This window comes from Pygoscelis adeliae, unplaced genomic scaffold, assembly GCF_000699105.1.
Source record: "Pygoscelis adeliae isolate BGI_AS28 unplaced genomic scaffold, ASM69910v1 Scaffold26, whole genome shotgun sequence".
NCBI lineage: Eukaryota > Metazoa > Chordata > Aves > Sphenisciformes > Spheniscidae > Pygoscelis > Pygoscelis adeliae.
The window spans coordinates 360,814-373,338 of NW_008825104.1; the positions used below are offsets into that span (position 1 = coordinate 360,814).

The following is a 12,525-nucleotide window of genomic DNA, read 5'->3' on the forward strand; positions in this document are numbered from 1 at the left end:
CTGCCCAGGGAAGGGGTTGAGTCACCATCCCTGGAGGTATTTAAAAGACATGTAGATGTGGTGCTTAGTAGTTTAGCGGTGGACTTGGCAGTGTTATGTTTACAGTTGGACTTGATGATCGTAAGGGACTTTTCCAACCTAAATGATTCTATGATTCTGTAATTCTATGAGTCTCATTACCCAGTTGCACTTCAGACAGGGCTTTAAATGTGCTATCCTGTCCATGATGCTATTTAAGCATCATCAGTGTCTGAGCAAGCAAGATTGAAGCTGTGTAAAGGATGCCTAAGAGGTTGCAGTTAACCACCCTGACAGTAGCCCAAACACCCTTCAGGTCTTTAATACCGTCCTCATTGAGTGTCCCTGTTCCAGGTTGGGACTACCTCTGCATCAACTGTTGGCACACAGATTTCATACTGCTGGAGATGGGTATTGGCAGATGGCCTGCATTGGCAGGTACTGATTTTGGAGTCCTCAGTACTACTCCTGAAGCAATGATATACTGGCTTCACTGGCAGTCCCTGTATGAGGAGGGCCTTCATCTGCCCATTTGTGTCCTCCCTGTGCTGCAGAGCTCTGCCCCATCTGCTGACACAGTTGTTTGTGAGACTGCACTGTAGGCTGAATTAGGGCTTTAACAACAACAAAAAACCCAACCTGAAACAGAAATGCCCCACAATAAATGGGAGGCTGTAGGAACTCTGAAAGTTAGCAGTGCCAGCCCAGCCAGCACATCACATCATCATCTAGCCAGGAAACACACTAAACGAACAACTCACAGACAGTGGATGAAACTGTATACAGGGATGTCCTAAGGAATTTTTGCAAGAGTAAAAATCATACGCCTGAAGGCTAATAATCTGGATCTTACTATTAAAGCTGCCAAAGTTTTTTCAGTTCTAGTCTTAGGCTCTAATCAAGGTATTATTTTGAACAGATTAGTATTTCTTTGTAGGAACTGGTACGTGCATGAACTTAAGTTCCAGAGGTGATTAATGCAAAATGAAATATTTAAAGTGAAGGCCAGTGTTATATAAAGGATGCTGCAGAGTTTAAAAAAGAATGTGAAATCTGAAAATCTTTGTTTCTATATACTAACAATTGCTGATGTTATCTACAGATTTTCATGGCAATTCTTGGTAAACTGTGATAGGGAGAAAAATGTTTGTGGTAGATGAAAACCAGGTGGATAAGTACTTGTTTATTTTCCACGATTTTCCACTCATGAAGTAAAAATTTGCCAAACAGATGTATTTTCAGAAAGGGAAAGCAAATCATTCTGCAGTACAAGTGGTTTCTTTGTCAAGCTGCATTTACTTGGAAAAGCTGGTGTTATCATATATTGCTGGCAATATCATATATTATCTATATCTCCAAATCAGTCTGGCACAGAAGAGTGATTTTTTCCTGCTTTTTGAATGTCACAGCTCAACTCTTAGATTGCTGTTCACACAAAAACCAGCTACAAGCCTCTTAGAACTGCGAGAAAAAGAGGATGAAATAGGAAGGGTCATAGATACAATGTAGTAGCATTTTTTAGAAGATAGTTGCATGCTTTCAGATTTGATAGAATCTGATATGGGGCAGGGAGAGAAGTAATGTATGTGTGTGTGCGTGCACCTGCATGCATCTGTATGGGTGCTTTCCAGTTCTATGACTAGAGTGAGAAAGAAACAAAAGCAAAATTTGTGAAAATGTGGGCTTCTCCAAGACAGTGGATGTCACAACAAGGAGCATCCTTAGGAGCCTTCTATGTTAAAACACATTACTTGGAAATATGTAGAGCAAAATAATAATCAGTTTTCAACAGAACTATGACCGAACAAGCTTTTTTGTTTGTTTCAGAAAATGGCCACTTACAATACATCTCATCAAATTGTACTTCCCTTCTTTAAAGTAAGATTCTCAGTTTGATTTTTTTTATTCAAAGTTTCCTTTCAGATCTGTCCCAGCTGCATTTTTTCCCCTTAAAATGGTGATCTTGGTGTTCTATATCATTGTAATGAGGAGATAACCCAAAGTATTCCTCATATTAGAATAATACCAATCAAAAGAAAGCTCTCTGTTCTATACATAATAAAGGTAGAATTCATTTCAATGTCATCGATCTTAACGTAACAGTGTTTTCCTCTTGTAGTATTGCTTCAACATCAGAATTTCTTCTTGACTTGAAATTTGCCAAAGTTAGCTGATTGTGTAGGTTCCAGGTCCTTTTGATTTTTAATGCAAAAGGCTAAAAAACATTTTTGGTATGTTTTCCTGATTTACACAAGGTCACAAAGATAGAAACCATTTTTGTACTTGAACTCAAATGTTTGTAGTAAAATTTTGAGAGGAGCAGAAGTAACTATTTCTTGTATAGAACCTAACATCCCTACTGTGCAGATAGGCTAGTTTAACTTGATTTTTATTGTGTTTTCCTGGCCAAACATTTAATTGAAACAGAATGTAAGAGCAGATGAAAATAGCATGCACACGTATCTGAAAGCTGTGGTAGACAATTAGCAGAAGAATGAATGCTATGGCTCTCTAGAAATCCTGCCCAGATGACTCACTAGAAACAAAGTTTTTTGAGGAATCCCTTCTATCTGCATTGCTTCTTTGCCCCAAGATGTCTGTAGCCTCCAGAGGCAAGAATTAGGACACTTAGCAAGCGTAAACTTTTAGCAAGCGTAAACTTTTATTGTCTGTTGTCAGAACGGTTTAGTACTGTGCAAGAAAGCACTGGACCTTGAAGCTGATCTGCGTGAGTAAAGGGATGATGTAGCAAGCAAACCTATAATATGAGTAAACACTGTCACATAGCATGGCTTCATATTGAACTTGTAATTTGCTAGTGGTCACATCCGTGTACTGTCAATGTCATGATGCTAACAGGACATATTTTTACTCTAACTGTACAAGCAAATATTAAATTCTGGCTACTTGTTCAGAAAAACTAGTACAATATGTAGCTCTGCGTAGGCAGGTCATGCTTCCCTCTCCCAGTGCCAGCTTAACTTACAGACAATAAAAATGAGTGGAAGACCAGTGGCTTATGCTCTACTTGACAAATAGCGCTTAGTAAACTTCATACACAGACTCTGTGAATAACAGAAATTCCTCCTTAGCTTTATAATGAAAACAAAAACACATTTATAAAGCTATTAGAGTTAGCGTAAAACAATTCCTCTCAGTGAAGCATAGCAGTATTTAGAGTTTTTTTGCTGGTTTTAGACATGGCAGACACAGATCTAACCTGCATCAAAATAAATAGACTATAACCAATGTCTCTCTTACATATGGAAATACTCTAGTAGGTGCACAGCATACATACAGTCCATTAAGCCTGCTTTCACAAAAGCAAGATTTAAAATGCTGTGATTTGATGACATAACTGGGATGTTTGAATGACTGGAGGAGTCTGGACTTTGCTGAAGAATTACTAGAGTTAATCTGAGTACATATAGGCAGGTTTTGAAGTTACGGAAATCTGATTTTATGTGGTTTGGAAACAAACTATTAATGTTTGAGAAATCCTAAACTACTTCTCTTCTTACTAAGTGTATTCATAAACACATTTCTTATGTTTTCCTTGATGGTGTCTGATTTCTATTGAACAGGAATAATGCTGAAGAAACTAGCCAGATTGTACAAAAACATGCAGATCTCAGATAAAACGCACAGTGGTTAGAGAAATATAAAGCAAATGATCTTTTCTTTTAAGGAGACATTTTCTCTGGAATTATGTCATGCATCGAATCAACAGCACATCTCTGCTCTTGGACTCAAGTAAAATGAAATTGAAAATTGAAGAATGTAGAATCTTACTTCCTTCTAATTACTTCTGCTTGTATCATTTAATCTTGGGTAATTATTTAATCATATCTAAAATGTACAGGAGTAGAATTTCCATCCATTGTTCTGAAAGCTGATAAACATTAGTTGATTGTCACAGAAGTAAAACAATTATAAATCATGACTGACAGTGAATTGTTTTGTGTATTAGAAAAAACTGCCATATTGTGAAATGGGAATGTCTCAGATTTCCAAATACAAAACTTCACAAGTCTACCATACAACTGAGCTATTAAAATTGAAAATCTATTATTTAGAACAAGTATTTCATACAGGGAAGTTATAAGTGAGCTGAGCAGTTGATTGTTAACTTGCACCTTGGTCAGCCATAAATTTAGGTTACATTACAGCACACAGAAAATGTCTGTGCTCAGCATGGCAAAATTGTCAGTTACTGATTTCATCATTCGTCAGGGTAACTTTCTAACCTTATAATTCTCAAAAATAGATTGGCAAGTTTTCAGTCCCAGTGTGATTGTTCTGGTGCTCAGCTGAGTGATCATGAGGGAAGCAAGGTGGTCATGGGGGAAGCAAGGTATTGCAGCCAGGATGCTGGGAGATTTGTGCTGGGATATGATTTATATAGAAGTCAAAGAGAGTGTCAACTGTCCTTTACAGCTGGTTGGTAAGTCTACAGTCTAGGCTGGAAAAGAAATGCATTGTCTTTAGAGCAAAGCAAGAAACAAGACTGCAGCAGTTAGATCTGGTCAACTATTATTTCTCCATTATAGCTTTTTTAACTGAAGATAAAATTTTATGGATACAATGGATGGTTGGTTTATTTGCTTGTTTTTAAGATCATCTGTCTTTTCATTGTCTGTTCTGTGTTTCTTCACATACTAAAGAAAAATCGTAGCTCAGATTTCCCTGCTCTTGACAAAATGCAAAACGTTGGTTTCAGTTAAAACTTTTTATTAAAAGTTTTCTATAAAATATGCAAAAATATTTGACTGAGATAGAGAGGGGTTTTTACCCTGAATGTCTTTACAGGAAAAAACAATGCCTTGATCAGCCATATTTGAACCAGAGTCTGTTTTTTGCAGTCTGTTTTGTTCCAAAAAGGCCACAGCTTATGCCAGCCCTGTTAATGGTACAGAAGAAAGATCTGGAAAAACATTGCACAGAGGATGAACTTTAGATGGCAGAGGAGGGAGGACCTAGCAACCAAAGCATGGTTACTGTCTCTCTCTCTCGAAAACAGTAATGGTGGGGAATGGAGTTTTCCAGAAGTTTTGTCTAGTTTGGGAAGCAGCTGTGATTTAATGGCTGGTTCTGCTAAAGGAAGCTTACCCATTTCTGGTCCTGCTCTGCTAAGCAGTAGAGAAGGGGTCCTCTACCCCTTGCTCCATACCCTTTCCAGTGGTGTAACAGTAATTACTCTTAAAGAGAACTCACATACATACTGTGCAGTAAAGGAGAGTAAAGTTATTCCCAGCACCTGTTACCTGGTGAGGGTTTATAGAAGGCCTGTGGTAGTATTTTTAGTGGCAATTTGAATTAGCAGTGTGTGTCTGCAGTTGCACAAATCAGTGTAATACCCACCTCTTGCTCAGGATATTTCATTATATGTATGTTAAATACATATATTGTCATTCTAAAATTACATATTATAATATACAACACATGTATGTGTGTGTGTAGGTAAGTTTATAAAATCTTTATTTCTAGCCCTTGTGGTTGTAAATATGAATCAATAATAATGAATGCATGGATTAAGAACTATCTTCAGAAATCAGGTAACAGCTGTCTCCCACTGTTGGTTTCACTGGTTTTGGTTTTCTGTTGTTGATCCCGGGTTTTGTTTGTTTTTATAGCATTGACTATTGGGCAAGCCAGAAAATTTATGTCAGCACAGGTTGTCATGATAGATTTGTTCTCAGTATCAAAGGGTTTGCAAATGCAAAACAAACCTCCTGAACAGTGCAAGATAGAAAAATGTGTAAAATGGACTGTTGCTGTTATTTAATACTTGTAACTAATGTGTAAGTACTAAGCTCTCATTTTCCGTTCTGCTCACTGTTTCATCTATTTGAGTGCTATCTGATCGTAGAACATTGATCAGTTTATTACTCACAAAAAAAAAAAAATCACGCAAACAACTTAATACAGGTGACGTCTGTAAATTTGTATTCTGTGTGATAGAATCCTGATTTTTTTATAGAAGTCAGATTTTTCCTTATTTATTTTCATATTAGATTCCACAGAAATTTAAGGTCACATTAATAATGTAACTGATAAGAATTTGAATCTGGATATATCTGGCATTTAATTTCACATGCACTTAATTTCATGAAAAAGACATATTACTAGCGATAGCAGTAAAAACAGAATAATTAATGGATAAGAGCAGACAACCATACATGCTACACTGGAAGAAACATTTATACTTACAACAGAATGTAAATATGGATAATAAATGAAAAGCATTTGTCAGGGTATTTCTCCCTTTCTTTCTCCCTTTCTCCCTTGTTTCCCTCTTTCTCTCCCCTTCCCCCCCTCCCCCTCTCTGTACAATTCTAGAATAACAAGTTCTAGAATAACAAGTATGCCTCACAAAAGTAGTGTATCTTTGGGCTTAATAATGACTCACTAAATTTTTAAGAGAAGGAATAATCTACAGCGTGCACCGTCTGTGCATAGGTATCATAGGCTGCATAATATCTCTTATTACAGTCACCCTACCTCAGATGCTTATGATGTGTTCTCCACTCTGTTGCAACGGTTTTATACTAATGCATATCATCAGAATGCAATCATTTGAATGATTATCAGCATCTTGTGGCACAGTAATGGGTCATTCTACAGTTGCCTTCAGAATCATTCCCTCTTACTCTTGTTTCTTCATTTCTGAGTACAGGATAGACAGAAATTTCTCTTGTTGTTGCTCTTCCTCCTCTTAGGAGTTTTTCAGAGGTGCTAGGTTATGTTCTAGTTACTGTTAACCTGCTCAGCTTTCACAGCACCAGAGAGGAGAAGCCTCAGTTGCATCTGTGAGATTTGCTTGTTGGGACTCTGATATATGAGCGCAGCAAATCCTACTGCACTAGGTCAGGTTTCTGGCCATCATGCTGCGTGAACTCTCTCTTCATCAGCATGGGTGACAGGACAGGATATTTATCTGCATCTCAGCCACTGCGGTGGCCCACATGCATATAAGCACAGACCCTCCTTTTTCATGCTTTTAAATGAATACACCAGCCTGTGAGCCGAGATGGCCGTAAGGAAGAGGCAAATTTTTGTATATATATCAGGCAGGGGGTTGGGACAGGCATCAGTCCCAGCAGCCTGCAGCAACATCCATCTGCCAGAAACGTCAGGGTGGAGTTTTGCATTACATCTAAGACAGCCTTGTGTCAGGGTGCTGCAGTAGGCTTTCTCCCTTTTCCTTATTTGGGTTTTGGGATTTTTTTTAAAGTTGTCTTTTTTTATTGTATTGTATTGTAGCCTTAGGGTGAGACTGTTCATCCGATTTCATCCAAAGGAAAACTCTTCTTATGAATTAGTTTATTAATTGTTTGCAGGGTGAATTTTCTGCTGGATCAGCCAGATAAACAGACTTGCTGTTGATGGATCAGGTACCAGGCAAGCAGCCGTGCATGCAGCTGGGATTAGTGGCAGTGTCTGAGCACTCACTTTCAGATCAGTTGAGCCATAATGTGAAACAAATGCAGTCCTAGTCACTTTAACAATGTGGTCTTGAGACAACTTTGGTCTTTGGTCCATATAAGGTGGTACCACTTCCATCCTGCCCATCTTGAATGATACCACTCCTGGCTGCTTGCTCCCAGTCCCTTGTTTCCACTGCCACGACCACCTTTGCTTTTCTGATTCCTCAGTGAGCCAGTTCAGGGCACTAAACCAGCAGGACAGTATTTGTATTTTTTATAGTATCCCTCTGCTGATATATGTCAGACATTTGATAAATCTCCATTATCCATGAATCATTGATGATATGGATATGATACATTGTAGTGTATGACAAGAGAACACACGTAAGTCCATCTGTCCAAGGTCCTATCTGTACAAGTAGCCCTTGTCCTGAGTACAGTCTTGTTAAGCATCTGGAAGAGCTTCCTCCCTCAGAATTGAAAAAATCCCTGCTATAATGGAAGGATATTAACCAGGATTTAAAAGAAAAGAATTCTGCTTGTGCTCCATTTCTTCCTCTAACCCCTCAACATTCTTCATTAAAATTTTTCAGTGTCTTAAGGATTTTTGTGATTTATTCCCTTTTTTTTTTTTTTGTCCATGTTATAATCATTTCTCCTTTTTCATCTCTTGTGTTTCAGTTGCGATCTAGCTCAGAGCTTGGCCAGGACATCCTGAATGACTGCCTCACAATCCAGCCCCTCCAGCCAGCCCCGTCACCGCATGATGCTGCAGATAGTACCATGGGACATTCCCCAGGGCCTGCTAATGATATTTACCCAGGTACAGAAAAAGGACAGAAAAGCAGCCTGCTATATTATTGCTCACTTAAGATTAGGGATGATTTTGCAGAGTAGCATGTACTCTAAAGTCCATATCTATCTCATGAGAAGGATAGAATCAGCAAAGTGATATAAAAAGACAAATTTTGAACAGATTTTTACATGTTTTTTGAAGGGAGGCAGGACAAACCGTATTTTATCCATGAAAAGACCTACAAAGAGCAATATTTTGGTCTATAGTCATTTGACTTCTGCTAGCAATTCACTTCTACCATTCCTTGTAAACATCTTGAATTCATTAAGCTTCATTTAAAATCAAAGGAGTATTTTTTCTCTTCCTTATTCATGGATCACATATCAGTTTTCCAATAGATCTACATTAATGAACTTAAATGCTGCATTATGAGCTCTCATATTATGACTGTAAATACGCCAATAAACACATTTATGCTATAAATGTGATAATTCTATTTTATTGTTTCAGTTAAGTATCTGAGATTTTCATATTAAAATACCTAACTCTGTCATACCTGGCTAAATGTACAATTGTTCACATTTCAGCTAAATTTGAAACATTTCATAAGTTATGAGTGATAATACATCTTGAAGCTCAAGACAACAATGGGCAGGATGTTAACATTTTTTAATGCAGTATTTTAGTAGTTTGAAAACATCTGTTTTTAACTTTCAGGCAGAATGCATTACATCTTCTAGCAGTTCAACTTTTAATTGAGAACCAGATGTAGGAGGTGAAAGAATTAGCTGAATGTTGTTATGTGCAGTGCTGAAAATTACATTATATGAAGTGGCACTTCAATAAGCAGTTATATTTTACTGAGAGGCTTGTAAACCTATCAATTCTATGATATGTTTTCATGAAGGCTGTTGACTAGCTACACCCTAGTTGATGATGTAGGTTTATATGACAGAAATCAGGAAATTTAAATCTGTGATTGACTGTATCCTAATTTATAAATTAGTTGGCATTACTTGTATGCCATTAACTTTTAAATGCTTTAGTCTGACTATAGGCTGAGTGTGGCATCTGTTATTTGAAAGCTAAAGGAAATTTCAAATTTTAAATATCTGATTTTGGCCAGGGAACCTCTAGCGACATGGTTACAGTTGCTTATTTTATACTGTACTTTGAGAGGGCGTTGGATAGTGAGGAATGTTGAGATTTAAAAAATGATTTACTAGTATTGCCCAGTGTAATGAGCAAAACTGAGAGAGAATAAAAGACTCAGCTTTTCCTTTTCCTTTTAAGTCCCTAGATAGGATGGAAGCTAGGTGGGGACAGTGTGTCAGATGAGCTGAGACCAGCTTTTCAGAAACTGAGGACATTCTCACAGGAGATTTCCACTGGAATCTGTTGAGCACTCAGCTCTTTTACCAGTCCAGCTTCCAGACTATGATTGTCAAACTCCAGCTGCTGGGTCAGTCCAAACCTCGGCTGGCAGCAGCTTGAACAAACTGCCACCCCATGACTTGTCAGGATCCTAAGCCGAGCAAAGCTATTGCCTCCAGCCAGCCCTGAGCTGGCAATTGCCTGCAGTTATCATGTCCCATAGACAGCTTTTGAGACTGTGGCATTACTTTTTGTAATCTCATTCATGCCTTGTCTTTCAATACTTGGGGTTTACAGCACTACTAACTATGGACATTCTTTGATACAATAATTTTTTATTTTTCTTACTTGGCACTGCTTCCTATTGTGCAGCAATTTTTGTAGTATTAATCAACATACTTTTATCAGCATTAATTTCTCTGTAAGTAATAAACTGCTTTCCCTTACATGTGTTCACAGCTATCTATAACTTGGCAAATTTCTCATAGTTTTATTCGCTTGTGTTGTTTCACATCAGTTAGCTGAGGGTATTATGTCAGGTATAGATGAATCCATGTCACTTCATTTTGACAACCACCCAATCCAGTTGAAATGAATTGTTTCATTAACGACTCATCAGGGCTGCTACATAATAATATAGTATGTGAATAAGTAAGATAACTCCAACAGGGAGGGAATTCTTTTATTGAAATGACAACATGAAAATTATTCGTGCCCCAAGGAGAGAAAAGCAAAACATATGAAAGCTTAAGTGTCCTGACTTAGAGAAGCTACCCTTCAAACTTCTCTGAAAACAATATTTTTTGTAAATACAAAGAAAAACTTTAAGACTTTTCTGAAAAATAAAATATGTAACTTTTACTGGGAACTGTTAGAAACAGCATATTAGCTGAAATGTGTCTGTGCTACTTTTCAAGCAGAAACAGGAACAGATTTCCATTCTTCCAATTCTGTTAAATCAAACTTTTCTCACTTGAAGGTTACTTTTCTTATGGTTTATGCACATTTAAAGCAAAGGTAGGTTTTCTCCTTTCCTAAGAGATCTACAGAATAAATGTTTGAAAGCAAACTATTATAAATATGTAAGAGATGACAAAAGTAGACATTTAGATGCTAGTCCATTTCCACTTAACCAAAGTACAGCAATGCCTGTAATGATCACCATTTCTCTGTACTGTTAAAATACAGAATCTGCAAACACAGATATATTTAAGTGAAATACAACAATAATCTTTTTGATTACATATCTGTTACTTAAAGTTAAGACTGCATAAATGTTTTTCTTATCTTGTGGCCTTTGTGACTTCATAAAAGAAATCTGAAATGAGTATAATCTTATTAATACAGTGAGGTAACATGACAGATCCTTTGCTTAAAACTAACACAAAATTACATTTACAGGTCTAAAGTTAAGCATACGTACTCTTCTAGGGCTAAACATAGTGACATTTTGTAAAATAGAAATTGAAAGTCTGTTTCTCCTGAAGTGCGAAATTTCTGGTAGCATCTCATAGCAGTTTTAATTTTTAGAAATACATAGGCTTTTTGGTTTATTCAGTTCATAGAATGAATATGTGAGCAACTCATTCATAATAAGAATATATAAATGATGTTTTTTCTACTGTGAAATCATATCAACTTACTTTGTATAGTGCAATCTAGAATCCCTATGGCTGAAAGAATCATAAATAATGCAATAAAAAAATTATTTTAACTGTGCTGTTTGGTTAAAACTTGACCATTTAATACTGAAGAATAAACCAGAATGTGTCATTCATTTATAAATAGTTACTGAATATCATATCTGCTCTGCTCCAGAGCAAGCAAATGATATTACTAAAGCTTGTCAAATGCATGATTTTCTTTGCAAGTTGGAAATTAAAAATTGCATCAGGAAAGTTACAGAAGGTTTTGCAATTCTAAGTGTATTTTAAATAATGTCTTATGCTCCAGTACTGTGAAACTTTGACCTAACTACTTTTATGCCTATGACTTAAGATGTGATTTATTTAAGTAACATGTTTTCCTTGTGTGTTTGTTTTTTTTTTTTTTCCAATTAAATAGTACTGAGCTAGGTGCTCTACACACACAATAAGAAAGAATTCATTCCCAAAGGAGTTTACATCTAAGATAATGTTAGGGCAGTAGGTAGATAGAACAGGCAGGTGGGGGATAGAGGACTCATACAGGAAAAATGAAGGCATTTTATTAAAGCAATTGTCCCAGTGAGTGAGCTCCCTAACCATTAGGCACCATGGGCAGTGTGGGAGATGTCTGAGGAAAAAGCAGTCTGTTTGTTAAAGCCTTGGGAAGTAGTTATGGCTCATTACTGGAAGAAAAAAAGAATGAGAAGGAAGAACTGAGATATGAATGACCATCGCAGTGAAAAACGGGTTGTATTTGATGCATAGGGAACGGATCCAAAAGAGGAGGTGATGTAGGGTAACCAACACTTAAGAGGATCTATGTTGTCACCTTTTTGGCTGAATTTAAGTATGTCATACATATCCAAAAATCCTACTAAATGTGATGTATTACCAGGTAGGACCATACACACATTACAGGGAGCTGAAAAGTGTTAATATTATTATCTTACCTATTTTAAGGAGGATAGTTTACTTCCCTTCAGACTTGTCCTTTTATTCACCAGTTTTACTTCTGAGTTTATAATTTCCATTTTGAGACAGCTTAATGGTTCTCCAAAAATTGGTGTAATGGTTGGGTTCACATTGGGAAGAAGAGAGCATTTACAGATGAATTGGTACAAATATTGTAAGCAACAAGGCAACTGCACAACTCCCTCCCCAATCCAAGAGGAAGCAGTCAACGACCTGCTACGCCACCTGGATGCTCACAAGTCTATGGGGCCGGATGGGATCCACCCGAGAGTGCTGAGGGAGCTGGTGGAGG

At 37.1% G+C, this 12,525-nt stretch overlaps 1 protein-coding gene across 1 annotated transcript in view; it reads left to right on the plus strand.

Moving 5' to 3' along the window:
* GLIS3 (GLIS family zinc finger 3) overlaps positions 1 to 12,525 on the plus strand; it is a 175,989-nt gene that overhangs the window by 135,362 nt on the left and 28,102 nt on the right. The window contains exon 6 of the mRNA XM_009327217.1: positions 8,127 to 8,268. Coding sequence (XP_009325492.1) covers positions 8,127 to 8,268 — 142 coding nt within the window. The remainder of the gene's footprint in view (positions 1 to 8,126; positions 8,269 to 12,525) is intronic.